Raw genomic sequence first — 17363 nt, forward strand, 5'->3', positions numbered from 1 at the left:
ACAGAGGCAATCCAGATGACCTAGAGATAAGTAGCAGCCATAACGGTCTTGAGGGGAGCAACTCATCATTGGGTCATCAATAGTTTCTATACCGTAGGATATTGGTGCATCCGGCTCTATTATCTTGATTGATGTAATATGGCATGTTTTGATTATTGTCCATATACTATCTGCAATGTTAAACTCTACAAGTTCAAGGTTATCGATGGAAGGGAAATGTCAGACGGGAGATTCTGTTATTTGCACCCTACAGCTCCGATAGGAAAGGCACCGTGTTAATTACTACATTCACTACTCCAAGTGACTGATCTGGACAGTTCCCGAAGACCTAAATTATGTATAGATAGTTGCATACAATTCTGAATTTTCATTGGCTGATCGGCCCGATTTACCAGACTGCCACCGCCTCGGCAGACCTTGCAGACCTTAACCGCATGGCCCTTCTGTCTTTCATACTAAGCAATTGTCATTTCAATAAACATGCCTATCAATTCCCTCCGAGTGCTGCGTACCCCATGCATCCCAACTCGACAAACTCGCCATTTTCACGCGACAAGACCAGTTCTACTCGTCAATGAGGTATTAGACGCCTCTGCCGGCTTCATTCATGGTGTCCATACAGTCTCCTGCCTTCCATGGGTCGCATCCATCCCATTGACGGCCATAATTGTCCGTATGTCAGTCGGACTACCGCTACAGATATACAGCAAGATCCAAGCACGCAAAGAGCAGGATGTCGCTCCAATCATGACCTCTTGGAGACACAACTACCAAGCACAGATCAGGAAAGATGTCAATCGCTCCAGTGGAGACCCGATGATGGCAGGTCAGGCGAACATGCAGTTACTAAAGATGATCAAAACCAAGAAGCGCGCTTTGGATAAAGCCTGGGGCATCCATCGATTCTGGAAACCTGTGCCTTTCTTGCAACTTCCCGTCTGGCTCTCGATTATGGAAAGCCTGAGAGCGATGTCCGGAAACAGTAGCGGGTTGGTACCGTGGCTCTTGTCGCTGACACGGAGCTCGTCAGATATATCCTTGGCAGTTGAGCCGTCGTTGGCTACAGAGGGAGGCTTGTGGTTTCAAGATCTTCTTGCTGGGGATTCAACGGGCATCCTTCCTATCTTTTTGGCAGGATCTATTATTACGAATATCCGTACTGGATGGAAGGCTCCTTCCTTCAAAGAAATTGCCAGCTTGCCGCGGCCAGAAAGGGTCAGACTTGTCTCTTCGCGGCTGCTGAAACTGTTCCTCCAGACTCTCGCCTTGTATGTTGGTGCTGCGTCTTACGTGTATCAAATGCCTTGTGCACTTATGATTTACTGGATCACCAGTACAAATCTGGCTACCACGCAATCGCTCCTTTTGGACAAATTCATGTTCAAGCGGCCGGGTCTCAAGCAGTGGAGAAAATTTGCTATTGGACATCCTCCTTTGAAAAAGGCATAAGTGTGTTAATTTTCTAAATGCTGACACACTGGAAGCGTTTTGCGGCCAGAAACAAAGATAGTTAGACCCCGAAGCACGATTTTGGTTCAGATACCCCAAGATAGGCAAGAAATGAAACAATAATTCTAGACACGTCTATAGTTCGGATATAAAAATGTGATGCACGGTGGTTTGCAAGTGGGGTCGGTTTGGATTACTATAGCCATACGAATGCTATCGATACATAGATGTGAGAGTACTGCACTTTCCTACTCACATCTTAAGCCATTCATGTTCCACAGTCTGGCTCGTAGGTGGACGACTATCGGGTGCATACTGGAATATCTTCGTTAGCATATTCGAAACACTTTAGCATCCTCAACCATCCATAGTGGTGCATTACAGGTACAAAGTGATACGATTCTATCCAGAATCAAAAACTCTTGGAATTTCTCGCGGATATTGGTGTTTCCCTTCGTATAGATCCCCTAGATGAACTGGATAATACCCCCCAGTCTATAGCAGTGTACAAATGCCAGTCCATTTCCAGGAATTCGTAGTTGTAAGCCTCCCATTCTGCTCGGTTTCTTTGGAACGTTGATGAAAAGGTAGCTCTGATAAAGTCATGTGACTTATATAATACACACAATACCATACATACGGTAATACCACTTATCGATAGCGCCGTCAATCATCTGCCAACTCCGACTGACAACGCTCAAACACCCCTCCCTTCGAGAAGCCAGAAAATAGCAATCCTTCTACTATGCCCTAAATCGCCATGGCCCTTTTGATAAATATCTTGATATCCCTCCTCGCCCTCGCTGCGACCTCTGTCCTCCTCCCCACGATCCCCTTGAGCTTTCTCCGCTTGGGCTTGCGCGGAGTGGGATGGGTTATTCGGAGGAGAACCAGATCGCGCAGGGAGTATACCATCTCACGGGTGCGAACTGAGGAGGAAGAGTTTCAAGCTAAACGGGCTGAGAAGTTGTCACCATCTACGACTCAGGCGGAAGATGAGGACTGGGAGAAGGTCGATACGTCTAGTGTAGGGACAGCTGGCAATAATCACAACGGGCAAGAGAAGAGAGATGAGTCTTGGGATGGGATTATTGGGTTCTTTCATCCTTTTTGGTATGTCTTTTTTGCGTTGATATAAGAGGAGGCTACCCTCTGACATCGTCAAGCAACGCAGGTGGCGGAGGAGAACGTGTTCTCTGGGAAGCCCTGAGAGTGACGCAGAAACGATGGCCAAAAGCGATCTGCGTGGTATATACAGGAGATCATGAGGTTACCAAAACGGCGCTATTGGAGAGGGTCGAAGTATGTTGTTACACTACCAAACAAATGGTAGGCTAGGGTATTGATATGATGCAGAACCGGTTCAACATCCAACTACACGCACCAACAGTGGTCCTGCTGTACCTTACAACGCGTAGGTATGTCGTGCCCAGCATGTATCCTTACATGACGCTCCTGGGCCAGTCACTGGGTTCGTTGGTTACTGTGTATGATGCGTTCAATCTCCTCGTTCCGGACATATTCATCGATACCATGGGCTACGCATTCACGCTTGCGTTCAGCAAAATGCTCTTCCCATCCGTACCGACAGGCGCATATGTTCACTATCCCACCATCTCAACCGACATGCTTAGTTCATTGGACGATGAAACCGGTCTAAAGGGCGTCAACACTGGCGCGGGCAAGGGATTGCGGGGCCAGCTCAAGCGGAGGTACTGGCTTGCATTCGCGCGTCTGTACGGCTGGATTGGAGGCCATGTGGACGTGGTCATGTGCAACTCTTCATGGACGGCAGCGCACATCCGTACAATCTGGGGACCATCACGCACCAAACAAATCCACTCCGAGCCAACAGTCATCTTTCCACCAACAGCCGTCTCGGAGTTACAGTCTAGCATCACCGTCAACGCAGATACGGAACCCACCCGTAAACCCATAATCCTTTATATCGCACAATTCCGTCCCGAAAAGAACCACCCCCTCGTCCTGCGCTCCTTCGCCCACTTCCTCAACAACCTTAGAGAAAATAACCCCCACAACATCCAACCCCGCCTCGTCCTAATCGGCTCCGTGCGCCATTCCTCCCCCGACGAAACCCACATCTACAACCTCCGCCTTCTAACTCATGAGCTCCGCATCCGCGAGTCTACCACCTTCCTCTGCGATGCTCCCTGGCCCACCATTCTCTCGCACCTGGGTACCGCTTCTATCGGCGTAAACGCCATGTGGAACGAGCACTTTGGCATCTGCGTCGTCGAGTACCAGGCTGCTGGTCTGATCAGCGTGGTGCATGACTCCGGTGGTCCGAGGGAGGATATCGTGATTGATCTAGGCGACGGAGCGACTGGATTCCGGGCGACCACGGAAGATGAATTCGCGGCGGCATTTGAGGCTGCGCTTGCACTTCCTCAAGAGGAGAAGGTTGCTATGCGGGAGAGAGCACGGAGATCGGCGGTCCGGTTTAGTGAGGAGCAGTTTGGGGGGAGATGGATTGAAGCGGTCGGGAAGTTGATCGCATGTGGTCACTAGTAAATAGTGTTTACTTAAGGAAGATGTTACTTGAATGAAGCTTTGTTTATGTGGATTTTTTGTTTCTCTTTTTTCTTTTTTTATTAGAAGAAAAGAAAAAAGAGAAAAGAGCTCAGTCGTGTTCAATTAAAAGAAAAGAAATTCATGCATTCATGCAACCGAACTAAACAGGCTACTACCTGACAACAGGGTATAAATCGAGTATGGAGGCCATCCATACTTCCAGGGGGTATGTGTATGTAGTAGTGGACATTCATCATAACACGTAACGCAACAAAGGGGATGATAAAATAAAAAAGAGTAACAAAAGAAAAACAGCCACGGCCATCAACCATATTCAACGCCAGATATCCTTCTATCTTGAAACCGAACCAATCAATCAAACGTAAACATCTCATAGAGAACTCAATTATAACTCAGTCGGACGATGTTAGAACATCTGTCCCTGATTATACATATTCCCTTGGTTAGGATACCTCCCACTCATCCCAGACACACTGCTCAGCCCGGACTCATCATCATCGTACCCGAACTCGCCCCCCGAACTAGCGTCGAAGCTGCTCCGGCCTCCGATGTCACCGCCATCCTCTGCCCCAGCCGGGATCTGATCCCACTGCAGTGTCTGCAAGGCGGGATACTGCGCGAGAAGCGCGGCGGGCAGAACAAAGTTACCCGTGTGCGGGCCGTTCATGTCCGGTACCATGAGGGGTGGGGGGATGGGTTGCAGATGGCCGGTTTGCTGGTGTTGTTGGTGGCTTAGGAGGACACGTTCGCGCTCTGAAGATTCTTCGTCGAGTAAGGGTTTGATGCAGAGACGACCGGCTTCGGAGCGGAAGTGGCGGCCTAGGGCGTCAGCGCGGGCGAAACGGCGACCGCAGCCCCAGTGACCGTTTCGGGAGAGGTCGCCGCGACAGACGAATTTCTTTTCGCCGGAGTGGAGGCCCTCGTGCCGTTTGCGGTCGTGTTGACGTGCGAAGGCTTTGCCGCAGACGGTGCAGACAAATGGTCTCTCGTCGGTGTGGGTTCGTAGGTGAGAGCGCAAGTTGTAGGCTCGTGTGAACCGCTTCGGACACAGGTGGCATTGGAAAGTGGCTGGGTGTTTCTGTGTCCGTCCACGATCGTTGGGAGACGCTCCAGGCCGTTGCGGGTCAGCCAGATCCAGAATATAGTTGCGTTCGATGGATGATGTCGACTGCCGGCGGCTGGATCGGGCAGGCGAAGGCTCTCGAGAACTAGGGTTGCTCAGAGACTGGTTGAAGCCGACAGGGTCAAATGGCGATAGAGATCGACCAGGAGTGGAAGGAGCCAAGCTACTCGCGGCCGATGGAGACCGAGGGCGAGGGGCTGTGCGCGTGTACGGGTCGGAAGCACTGCGAATACGACCTGAACGGCATTAGCATGGACCAAGAAAAAAACAAGAATAGTGACTAACGTGCTGGCGGACTCAAAGAGTCGATGTCCGTCGATTTCGAAACTGCAATAGTAGGATCCCTTGAAGGAGGAGCAAACTCGACATTGATCGACGGCGGGGCCATCTGCGATGCTTGACCAATGTCTCCCGGCATTTGCATGCTTGGAAACGCATCCGCGTTTCCGTACATGTCGGTAGGAGGGTTAGGGTATTGTGTGTTGTTGTTATCAACCGGGCCAGAGATGTAAGGGATGTTGGGGACCATCTCCGGTCCTTGTTGGGGCATCAATTGTGGAGATAGATACGGGCTGTGAGCGGGACTGAAGCCTTGAAGCTGTTGCGGGTGCTGGTGCTGGTGCTGGTGCTGATGCTGATTCTGATGGTCGGACAGCGTGAACGACTCGATTCCCAGATTATCGTAGGCAGGATCATTCTGGGGCGCCAGCAGCGGCGAAGGGTTGTTCTCTACGCCGTCAAAAGACTCATGCTGCGACATGTAAGGCGAAGGCGCAACAGACGAGACATCAGACACCTCCGACGGTGCACGACGATGGCCCTGAAATGCCGAGCTGCCCATCATCGACTGCCAGTCGGCATTGGAGTGTCCCGCAGTCAAAAACGCAGCGGTGGACGGATCCAAGGATGTATGGCGCGAATGCTGCGGGGTATAATACGGCCCTGCGGAGCTTGGAGGCGACATGGGACCCGGGGAGTGTTGGTGCGTAGTGTCCTGGGGCGAAGAAATGGGACTGACCAAATCGGCGGGATTGATCGACTGGCTAGATGGTCGGGACTGTTGGTGAAGCTGGGGATCGAGCAACAGGGACGAGTCATATTCGGGAGCGGTAGTACTACTCGGACTGGCGGGGTTCTGGTAGAGGGAAAAGTCGAAATCGGCTTGATTGGAATTGAGGAGACTGGAGAAGTTCTCCTCCGAAGACATGGGCATATTGGGCGACGAGGATTGTTCCAACTGATTGAGGAGGCTGGTTTCGAATGACTGTGGAAGGCCGTGAGGGGCCGCAAGATAACTAGCGGAGTAGTTGTAGGAATTAGTGCCCGATGCGCCAATGTTCTGGATGTTGGAGTTGGTATTATTGGGATCGAAGTATGGATGAGGATTAGGCGAGGGACTGCGGCTTTTAACCCGCGGGTCGTCGTGAGAAGTCATGGTGATGCGACAATCTCAGAATAGTAGCAAGAGTGCAGAATAGAAACAGCGGTAGCGGGGATCCTTGAAAAAGAACAGGCCAACGCGATCCCAAAGCACCAAGGGGGGAAGAGACGAGGAGTTGAGAGGAGGGAATCCCATTCGCAGAGCACAAGTATGTAGGCTGAGGTCAGATAGTGAGAAATGAAGTCGAAGTGAACCTTGGAATCAGCCTCGTGGCGCAAGTCAGCGGCGCTCCACAGATACGCACACAAATGGTGATAATATGCAAAAAATAGAAAAATGCAACTGCTAGACGGACACTTACCTGATGAGGAGTACCGCTGGTTTCAGAATGCTGATTTAATATTCTGGAGTGAGTGCAACAGGGGGGAACAGAGTCACAGGAAGAAGTGAGGTTGAAATGAAGTTATCCAAGTGGGAGTCGACACCGATGCACGTGAGTTGACAGCAGCATACAACTACAGTTCATTACAGCGGAAATTATATGAGTAAGGAGACGGGAAATTATTGTTCTTTGACATTGGACTATTGGAGTTTATCCTGGCCCATCTAATGATACAGGTACTCTCCACGATCCCGGAGTACTATGCACAGCTCATACATGTCAGGCTCTCTACATAGTAGACAGTGTCATACCCCTGGACAAGAATCTGACAGATAAAAATATCCGTCTCACGTTTATTTATATCAAACACGAACATTTTAAACATTTCCGACCCTGAAATCAGCCTGACGAAACTCTCCCCGGACCACAGCCACACTGCCAGGGACAGGGTTCCGTCACTAGTGTGTACATACTCCGTACTTGGCAATCACAGATCTCCAAAAACACTCACACTCCCCCTAACCTCTCCCTCCTGCTCCACCATGAGATTATCCTCGCAACTCGATCCTAATCCCGCGTTCTCAATCCACGCCGGCTCCCAGTAGTACAATCCCACTCCGCCGGCAGTGGATATGGTATTGGCCAATTTCTCCAAAAACGACCGTTGCCCATCAGCAGAGAACGCAATCGACGAAACATCCGATGGAAAATCATACTCCGGGCTCGAGCATGTAACCGGCCAATCCGTCTCAACAACTACCACATCTTTGCTGTAAGATGACTGCAAATTCTTCAAACTGCTTTCCAAAACCGACAACGTCGCGTCCGCGTTGTAAAACGGATAATACGACACCCCGATCAAATCAAAATCACTCGACTCCAGCGCGGTATCGCTGGCAAGGACACTATCGTAGAAATACTTCTGCGATTCCCAATCCCACCCGTTATCCAGGTGGAACATGATCTTCGGCGTTGTGCTGAGATCGGAATCCTTCACGCCCCACGCACCGGAGTGTAGGATTTTCGCGATGTTGTAGTAGCCATCACTACTATCAGTCTTGCCTAGGGGCCAGAGGAGGCCGTTGCGGATTTCATTGCCGATGGAGATTATCTCGACGTCGAGGTTGTTACTGGCAAACGTGTTGCAGACGTCGATGGTGTGGTTGTAGACTTGCCAGGTGAGGGTGTCAATGTCTGTTGTTGACCAGCCGGAGGGGGTTGTCTTTCCACCTCTTGTCAGTTATCAATACATCATTTCTTTAAGAAAGGGGATACACACTTGATCAGAAGGATCGGCCCACGTATCGCTCAAATGCAAGTCCAAATAAACACCCATTCCCGCATCTTTCACTCTTTTGGCCAACTCCACGTTGTAGTCCAGATCGTACGATCCATCGCTCGGATTCACCCATATCCGCTGTCGGACCGAGTTCACTCCATTACCCGCCAATATAGTTTCTAGGGCTTCTGTCTGGCCATTGGCATTTTTGTAACTTTTGCCAGCGTCTTCTTCAATTAGAAGAGAAGAGATATCGGCGCCGCGGTAGGTGAGCGCCGCAGTGGTAAGCGTGGAAAGCGAGAGGAGGGATAGTAAATGCATATTGTCCTATCAGAACGAATGCACCTGTGGAAAAAGAAAGAAAGAAGAGGATGACTTATTATCTGATACCCTTCATTTATACCGAGCGGAGTACTCTACCCTATGTCCCGTTTCATGTCGGGGATTGATTGACGCTCAATATGCACTAAATTAATATCCTCCTCACCCATCATCAAAGTACATTAACACCTTCTATACAATAAAACATCAAAATACCACAAACACACGAAATAAAACCAATCACACAACAGCCAAGACCGCAACTCCCCATGCCGGCATTTCCACCGTATAATTACCCGAGTTCCCTTTGCTCACAATTCTCTCCCTCTTCGGCACGATTTTAATATCCCCCGGCTTGTTCCCCGCAAATTGCGATCCTGCTAACATCTCCAGAGTACCTGATCTTGTATCCGGAATGTTTGCGATGACGGTTTGGTTGTCTGCGCCGTAATTGGCTAGTTTCAGATGGATGGTTGTCTCGTTCCGTGAGGCGACCCAGTACACTGGTCCGAAATCTTTGGTTGAGTTGACGGGAAGGACTGAGGTCCCTTTGTTGCCGGCGAACATCTGCTGGATGAAGTAGGATGTTGACGGAGTCAGGGAGTTGGGGTTTGAGGAGAAGCCGAAGAGAGTTGGCTGCCATCGTTAGCTATCCGATCCCGATATGAGTAGACAGGGCATACCTACCGACCACTGCGTAAACGCGAAGTTCTGCAGCAACGGCGCATAAGCCGTCATCTTAACAACGTCACTATTCCTCTCAAACCCAATCATATGCACGGCTTCAGCGCAACTTCCCTGCACAAAACTCCAGAACTGTCCTCGTTCAGCAGTCGTGTTGCGACATCCCCATTCTCCAATGATGACAGGCCGATCTCGAGGGAAGTTGTCGAACTGGTTAAATAATCCAACTAGCGGATCCGGCGACTGGTAGTAGTGCAGATCGATCATGACACCTGGTGGTAATGGTGATGGTATACAGTTCTGTACTCCAGTGGAGACGATGATGTTGATATCGGGGTATGTGGCGTTGATGGCATTGTAGATCTGGGTGAATCGGTCGGGGTATGTGGGACATCCACCGGTGTAGTCGTCTTCATTGCCAATTTCGACGTAATGTAGGGGCCAGGGGTCCTTACGACCGTTCTTTGCGCGAAGACTGCCCCAGGTTGAGTTGGAGGGACCGAGGAGGTACTATCGATTTAGTATACTAGCTTTGATACGGTGGATGGTAGACATACCTCAAGCTCGTTCATGATATCATCAACATAAGGCTCCAAGTCTGGTCCAGATACAATACCGCCATACGACTTGCCATCCCAAACAGCCAGCACGGCCGTCATGTTCATGTCTTCGCACCACCACATGTATTCATCGAGACCTAGGGCATCCGTATTAGGGTAGAACCAATTACCTGTAGCAGATTTAGCAATAACCTTTAAAAGTCATTAGAAAAAAGACTACCATCTCGTCCAGGCCGGTCAACTGTAGGTCCAATTGTATTATTCCAAATCCATCGTTTCGGGATTGAAAGGCCCTCGCTGATTACATTAGCTTCTGTCGAGGCAGAAACAGGACAAACCTACATGTTGTTGCCTCCTGGGATGCGCAAAAACGTAGGCTTACTCGCCTCCAAGAATTTGGCAACATCATCGCGCAAGCCATTAGCCCTAGACAGTCAGTTAGCTATTCGATCACTCGCTAGATTAGCTTGTAGTGGCGCAACATACCTCCCCTTATAAGTTGGTGGAAACAACTCCACCAACCCGATGTTCAAGAAACTCCCATTAACCAACGCACCATCGAACAACAATCTCCACTCATTATCCCCATCCTCTGCAGCTCTCGTCGAATTGAAGCTCGTCTCAAACCGTCTGAACTCCTTCTCTGTACTCTCAACGCTCAAATTATACGTCACAAACACATCCCCACTGCTCGATCCAACCAACTGGACCGTCACAGTCCCATTATACTCCCCCATCATCCAAAACGAATTCTGGTACGTAGCGTTTGTAACAGGGACACCTGCATATCCCGTGTTTGCGAAACCCACAAATCCAGTCACGTCTTTTGGTACAGTTACTTGGAGTGAAGCGTTGATGGCGTTACTAACGGGGCGGAGGGGGTCAACGGAAATATCCACGTCGCCAATGGGTTTGTAGGCTGTTAGGTCAGGGTCGGAGCCTTGGAAGCCGTTGTTGCGGAGGAGTTGGGCGTGGATTCCGCCATCGCCTGAGTGGTCCATTTCCTGTACTATTAGAAAGACCGATTGAAAGAAATGGTATAGGGATGGGAGATACCTCAAACATCGCCCCATAAAGCAACGGACTCGATACATTCCCCTCCCTAGCATCCGTATTTACACTCAGAAACACCTCATCATTCCCATGACTCTCCTCAGGCGTGCGTCCAGATAAACGAGTAACAAAGGCCCCTAGAAAGACACTTGCTTTCGTCAGACTTCTCATGATCGTGCCTTAAGGTAGAGTATGTCCAGCACTTCGATTGCACCCCTGGGCCTCCCGGAAAGTATATAACGTGACCAGACGGGAAATAAGCCCCCTGGCAGGAGGAAAGGAGTTCATGGTGCACGTCATGACGGATGGATCAGAGAGTCTGGTTTAGTTGGGGCAGGTTACATTCACTGCAAGTGCTTAGTATTAGACCATGATACGCGATGGTTTGAATCGGGCATGTCCGTACCTACATGTGATGATTGTAGCAGGGGTGTCAGATAACCATAAGACGGGGACTTATAGCTATTCCTGGTATATCTTATTATAGAGTAGAGTGATCGTGTTGTATGGATTAAGGTAGGGTAACAAGATTCCGCGATGATATGACGCTCCACAATTGAAAATCGCCCCACACGGCGGCTCAAGGTTTGATGACGACTTTCCAAGAATACTACATTAGAGTTACAGGATTGGATATAATCGAATAACCATCCATAACCAATTGTCTAATTCCATGTCCTATACTGTACTCATTCCAGGGTGCCACTCCCTGCACACCAGTCAACACATATATATGACCCGGTTCCGTAGAACGCCATCCCAGAAAAGCATAGAGACAACCATATCCAACGCCATAACAGGGGGAAAAAAAAATCAAATCAAATCAAAGCCGCCAATATATGTACAATCAATCATGTATAATGTGTGTGTGTGTGTGTGTGTGTGCATGGCAGCAACAATGGTGATGCCCTCAAACCAACTCCGCAACACCTCAGCATCCTGAAATCTCTATAAACACTGCCCGCGCAGTGACCCAGTATCGTAAAAAAGTCCCATATGTCTGACAAACAATTGACAGAAAAAAAACTCGTGATGAAAAGAGTTTTTTTTGTGTGTGTGTGTGTGCGTGTATGCAATGTTAATGACTGCAAACCCATAGGAAAGGAAAGCTTCAAGCCAGATGTTCGCTGAAAATCCCATTAAATAAAAATAAAAAAAAAAAAAAAAAGATGAGTAGAGAGTCCGTCTACAATACAGATGCCCTGCTTGTCCGGGTCATGACACTGAAATATACTGCTTCAAAAAAAAAAAAAAAAAAAAAAAAAAAAAAACACCAAGGTTGAAGCTTTAAAAAAGAGGATGAATGGAAAAAAAAGGCTTTCAGGTACTCTCTTTCAGGAGAGAGTATCTTGCAATGTCGTTCGTCAGACGACATGCAAATTGAAATAAAAAAGAGAATTGTGGCCCGCATCAATAGACTGGGAAAAAGAATTTTTATGACATGTTGCTGCTGCCGGGAATGATCGGCTTATGCGGCGGCGGTTTCTTCTTGCCAATAATGAGTACTTCATCGTCGGAATCGTCGGAATCTTCCTCTTCATTGTCGCAGTAATACCGATCTTCATCATCTTCTGTCGGCAGGTCGGAGATTGATTGCGGCGCTTTGACGGTTTCACCAGTACGAAGGATCGACGGAATCTGAGCGACGGGCTCACAGTCTCCAAAGTCCTTGGTTCCGTCGTACGGCCCGTCGATCGAAAACGAGGATGCTCCTGAGACGACAGACGGAATACTCGGATAAGACTCACTGTGGGACATGCCACTATTGTATTCATCGGCAGAGGACGACGAGATGGTCGCGGCTGACGGTGGCGACGTGGTAAGCCCACTGTTTGGAGCATCCGTAGACTTATTATCTGTCAAAGACTCTGCAGTTTTAGGGGGCGACGGAACTTCTTGTGGGCAACGTAAAAGCTCGTTGGAGTACGATTCATCTTCAACGGTTTTGGAGAGACGTGAGCTTGATGCATTCTCAGGATGTCGCTGGCGCAACAACGCTTCTCGGGTCAGGGTGAATGATTCCGCTGAAGGCCGGGCTGGAAGCTGCTGAGATCGATTGCGCCGATGAACCGTGTGCAAGGAGTGTGGACTTTGAGTTCGCGACGATGGGGAACTTGCTCCCTTCCACAAGCCAGAATTCTGCATTTGGCCGACCGCTGAAGCGATGCTGACGGCAAGGCTAGGTTCCGAGCGCCGGTCCCCTGCTATTCCACCTGCACCTGCTTCCCGGGCTGTCACCATCTTTTCTGGGCGCCAATCGCCTGTTTGAAGGCCCCTGGCGAGTCGGCGGCTTGCACCACCAAATAGACCACCAATACTGCTGGTTCCCAGCGTTTCGACGAGACTGGGAGTCGTGGGGCGAGGAGGCTGTGCTATCCAAAGAGTTGCCTCCGGATCTGACGGTGTAACCGTTTTGACTGAATCAGCGGTGGATGCTGTCGACGTAGCGCGCTCCAAAACATCCGGTCTCGGAGTGGTGGCCTGCATCTGCGGAAGACTGGGATCAGATCGCGAATCCTGCATCACAAAGTACGATGTCTGGTTTTCTCGACCGATAGGGCTGGCGGCGACACTCCGTGAGAGCGGGTGTTCTTCCCTGCCCTGTCGCGAGGACCGGGCGGACCAATCCTCTTCCACGCGCGGACTGGGTTGACGGCTTGTGTTGTTCCAGAGATATTTCCCCAAGGAAGTACTGCTGCTGTTACTTGTGCTGGTGAAGCTGTCCGTGGCCGAGGTGCGCTTTTGACTATCTTTGTCCTTGTCTTTCCTTCCCGTGAGATAGTTACCCCATTTGCTCATCTTCTCTTGCACCCGTTTGATGATGGGAACCTTGCTGACGGCCGACGTCACCTCTTCGCTGGAGACCTCAATCCGCTTGCCTTTGCTCTGATAGTTCGGATCCGTATCCGCCACCCAGCCGCGAGGGTTGGGTAGGCCATGGAGCACCCATGGGTGGTGCTTGATTTCTTTTAAAGTAATCCGCTTGACGGGGTCCTTTGTTAAGAGGCGCTTGAGTAGATCGTACAGTTCATCGTCGATATCCTCGTATTCAATCTCAAATTGCTGTCGTTTCTCGCTGCCGAGCGACTTGGGCCATTGGCTAAATGTACCGGGATCGTCCTCCACCGGCTTCAGACGCTTCCGGGGAATGTAAACTTCTTTCTTCACAATGGTCTGGAACATGCTGTACTCATCGTCCGAGACAAAGGGCAGGCGGCCAAACACCATCCCGTATAGGGTCACACCAAGCGACCATACGTCGATTGCACCAGTGATCTTGGGCACGCTGCCCACTTGGTCCAAGAAATCATCACCAGTGTAGCAGAGTTCGGGCGCGTAAAACGCCGGGGTACCCACGGTCTTGGATAATTCTCGCACGTCATCGACCTCAGTCGTACCGTTCTCCGCCTGCTCATCTTCTTCCTCGTCTCGCATCGGGTGCCCAAGATAGGAAACACCAAAATCAGAAATTTTGACCCGGTGATCCTTGGTGAGAAGCAGATTCGCCGGCTTAATGTCACGGTGGATGATGCCCTGATAATGGAGGTATTCCAAACCGAGAACAGAATCTCGAAAGGCATGGCGGGCTTCGTTGATGGTCAAGCAGGGCACGTAAGATATTTCATCATCTTCTGCGAGCCATTCCGGCTCGGATGGTGCATAGCCGAAACTGCTAGATGCCGTACTGAAACGTCGTTCAAACGGACGGGGCGGAGTGATCTCTGCATAGGGCCCGTACATACTGCCTTCGACAGCATTTAATGCAGGGTCGCATGCCGAAGAGAAAGATGGACTTGGAGAGTCGTCATTATTACTACTCAGAATAGAGCGACTGGACGTACGGGCGATCGCTAAACCGTTGGCAGCTTCCTCATCGTCGCCCTCCTCATCCTCTGACTCCGCACCGTGTTCCAAACTCCAGGCCGGAATGGGGCCCTGCTGAGCGTATTCCGCCAGTGCTTGACGGCGTTCGCGTGCCTTTTCCCGTTGCCGACGAAGATGCTGGGCAGTTCTGATATACTGGCGACTCTCTTCGAGAAACGAGGGTGAATCATCAATGCCGGCCTTCTCCCGTTCCAAACGGATCTTATCGACATGCACGATTTCTCGCAGGCCGCGTCGACGCCATATGATCTCACCATTTTCGACATATTCGAGAACGATATACACCTTTTGGCGATTCGGGTCGTCGATAACTTCGAGCAGACCAACGATATTGGGATGGCGTGCCTTCTTCAGAATGGCGACTTCCTTTTTCACTTTATCCTCAGGGCTCCCGATTTTGCCCAAGCGACGGCGTTTCGTGTACCGTTGGACGATCTTGATGGCCACTTTTTTCCGGGTTGTCACATGTCGGCCTAGTTTAACCTTGCCATGCTCACCACGCCCCAGCTCTGCGAGAATTTCGTACTCGTTGATCACTTTGTTGCCCGTCACGAGATCACGGTCGACTTCAGCCGTGTGGGTCCTGATGATTAAAATAGTCAGCATTAATTTGTATGACGGATTCTATTTACAGAAGGGGAGATCTCACTCTTTGGGTGGTGGTTGGAGCTGGGTTGGATGGAGATATGGACTACTGACGCGGGTGCCACTATCGGCTGCGACAGGAGTTGAGGAGGCAGGACGAGGGCTTTTGAAAGAGAACAGCCCAGGGCTTGACAGAGGAGTATTACCAGCAGTGCGAGCGGCACGAGACTGGGCGGCACGAGACTGGGCTAGGCGAGAACGAATGTCATGATGGGTCTGTTGAGGTCGCGAGCGCAGTAGAGGAGGCTCGTAGGTGGGGTGCACCTGAGTCTGGAGAGAAGCGTATGACTGGTCAGGATAGACGGGGTATTCCGGGGCAGGAGTCTCGGATTGGCTCAAGCCGGACGTTCGTCGGGGCATGGCCGGGCGTCGATTAGAACGAACATCGACGACGGTGTCCTCATTCAAGGCTTGTAAAGAACTGGTGGAAGTACGAGCGGAAGAATTGCGAGAAGTACTGGCGGAGTAGAGGTTGTAGTAAGGATGGCGGAGAGGGGGTTGCGACTCCCCGTTATCGAGCGGGAGTTTTGCAGAGGGCGGTTTGGCGATGACCTGCTTGTTGGGCTCTGCGGAGTCCGACGAGGAAGGAAGCGGCGATGGATCCTCGGTCAATTCCGCGGACTCGAGAGAATCGCGTCGAGAATAATGGTCTGTGGTCGCAGGAGCCGTGGTGTTGTAGCCATTTCGTAGCACCAGATCCGGGCCGACAATTGAAGGCGGCTGGTGCTGGTGATCGGACATTTTCGACCACGGTGTTCCGCAGTTTCCTTCCAATTTCCACCCTTTCCTATTATGTTTTCTAGATTCCTCTTCTTTCCACGCTTTTCCTTGTTCAACCCCCGTCTCTCCACTGAATAAATGGAAGATTTACTGGGTCTAAGGTGAGCCGGTGAAAAGCTCTGATGATCCGCACGAGTGAGTCGGCATTACTTAGGATCCTCAAATAGGCCAGAGAGGATCATGCAACACCTTGCAACTGTGTACGGGTTATATCTGGATATAAAAGGAAGGCAGATAGTAGGACGTGCGGGCGGACGAGAGAAGAATCGATCGGTATCCCGGCGATAGACCTGCTACAGCACCAGGAGCGCCGATGGCGGAGTAAGTGGGGAGGAGTTGTGAAAGAATTATCGGAGCGGATCGAAGAGGAGAAGAAATAAGAAGGATCTATTGGAGCGAAGATCGAAAGGTGAACGTGTCGAAGGTGAAGTGATGAAGTGGTTGTCGAGGTGAGGTGGTGGAAGCAGCCCGAAGAATTGACGGCGGTCAGACAATCGAAAGGAGGGCGAGAGCGGAGATATGTATAGAAACACCGGGAAAATAAGAAAACGAATAGAAGGAAGCACGGACGCTGGGACAAGAAAGCGGAAATAGGGGAGAGTCCAGACGGGACTAGAAGATTATAAAAATTGAGGATATGTGGGGGTGTGGTTCAGGGAGGCGGATTGAGAGGCGGTCAGAGGCAGCTCGGGGGGGGGACGTTGAGAAGTAAGGAAATATGAGTAAAGAGTTATAAAAAGGAATGGAAAGTGAAATAAAGAATGGAAAGAAAAGATGAAGAATATTGGTTAATGGTAAGAGTAAACTGAGAGTGGTCTGAGACTAGGGAAAGCAGCGATCGGACTGGGCACGGCGGAGATCAGGTGAGTGGAGTATCTGTTACTGACGGATACAGATAGGATTACGAACACCATGTACAAGTACTTGTAGAGTGATGATGAATACTCCATTCTATTCTAGCTATATTCATATGTCTTCTCTATTTTACATTCTATATTCTGTTTTCTAGACTGTATCTCGAGAATGTATATGTGCAGTGGCAATTCAATCCATGGGTGCTCCAACCCAATCGAATGCTCTGGATCTCGACAGGGTCTCTGCATAGGCGCCCACTCTATACCAGGAGATTCCTAGAATTTCTTCGAACAGAACAGAATCTTTATATTTGTACAATTTGGCAGCTATACAAGTATTCTACTGCTGCCATTGTCGTTCTATTCTTTATATTCTATGCTAATCAATACCATCTACAGTACTCTCTGTACCCG

The 17363-nt window shown here is 50.1% G+C and overlaps 6 protein-coding genes across 6 annotated transcripts; 2 read left to right on the top strand and 4 right to left on the bottom strand.

Moving 5' to 3' along the window:
- Positions 1–441: 441 nt before the first annotated feature.
- Positions 442–1690, top strand: EURHEDRAFT_407405 (putative mitochondrial export translocase Oxa2). The gene has a single exon (XM_040780544.1). The coding sequence runs from the start codon at positions 481–483 to the stop codon at positions 1447–1449; it is 969 nt and encodes a 322-aa protein (XP_040643135.1). The 5' UTR covers positions 442–480; the 3' UTR covers positions 1450–1690.
- Positions 1691–2209: 519 nt separating this feature from the next.
- EURHEDRAFT_398639 (alpha-1,2-mannosyltransferase ALG11) lies at positions 2210–3978 on the top strand (the record flags this gene model as incomplete). Its single annotated transcript, XM_040779861.1, has 3 exons — positions 2210–2562; positions 2616–2751; positions 2788–3978. The coding sequence occupies 3 exons, from the start codon at positions 2210–2212 to the stop codon at positions 3976–3978; spliced, it is 1680 nt and encodes a 559-aa protein (XP_040643136.1).
- Positions 3979–4408: 430 nt separating this feature from the next.
- Positions 4409–6560, bottom strand: crzA (putative C2H2 transcription factor Crz1; the record flags this gene model as incomplete). Its single annotated transcript, XM_040783568.1, has 2 exons — positions 4409–5361; positions 5411–6560. 2 exons carry the CDS (start codon positions 6558–6560, stop codon positions 4409–4411), a joined length of 2103 nt encoding a protein of 700 aa, XP_040643137.1.
- An 815-nt stretch (positions 6561–7375) lies between these two features.
- EURHEDRAFT_398641 (putative arabinogalactan endo-1,4-beta-galactosidase A) lies at positions 7376–8488 on the bottom strand (the record flags this gene model as incomplete). The annotated part of the gene is made up of 2 exons (XM_040779862.1): positions 7376–8110; positions 8168–8488. 2 exons carry the CDS (start codon positions 8486–8488, stop codon positions 7376–7378), a joined length of 1056 nt encoding a protein of 351 aa, XP_040643138.1.
- A 240-nt stretch (positions 8489–8728) lies between these two features.
- On the bottom strand, positions 8729–10956 carry EURHEDRAFT_373390 (putative alpha-L-arabinofuranosidase; the record flags this gene model as incomplete). The annotated part of the gene is made up of 7 exons (XM_040778527.1): positions 8729–9124; positions 9176–9682; positions 9730–9902; positions 9953–10029; positions 10075–10158; positions 10219–10736; positions 10789–10956. 7 exons carry the CDS (start codon positions 10954–10956, stop codon positions 8729–8731), a joined length of 1923 nt encoding a protein of 640 aa, XP_040643139.1.
- Positions 10957–12219: 1263 nt separating this feature from the next.
- Positions 12220–16056, bottom strand: EURHEDRAFT_511686 (putative serine/threonine protein kinase; the record flags this gene model as incomplete). Its single annotated transcript, XM_040785986.1, has 2 exons — positions 12220–15253; positions 15320–16056. 2 exons carry the CDS (start codon positions 16054–16056, stop codon positions 12220–12222), a joined length of 3771 nt encoding a protein of 1256 aa, XP_040643140.1.
- Between the last annotated feature and the right edge of the window lie 1307 nt (positions 16057–17363).

The sequence above is a fragment of the Aspergillus ruber genome, assembly GCF_000600275.1.
Source record: "Aspergillus ruber CBS 135680 unplaced genomic scaffold scaffold00001, whole genome shotgun sequence".
Classification (NCBI taxonomy): domain Eukaryota; kingdom Fungi; phylum Ascomycota; class Eurotiomycetes; order Eurotiales; family Aspergillaceae; genus Aspergillus; species Aspergillus ruber.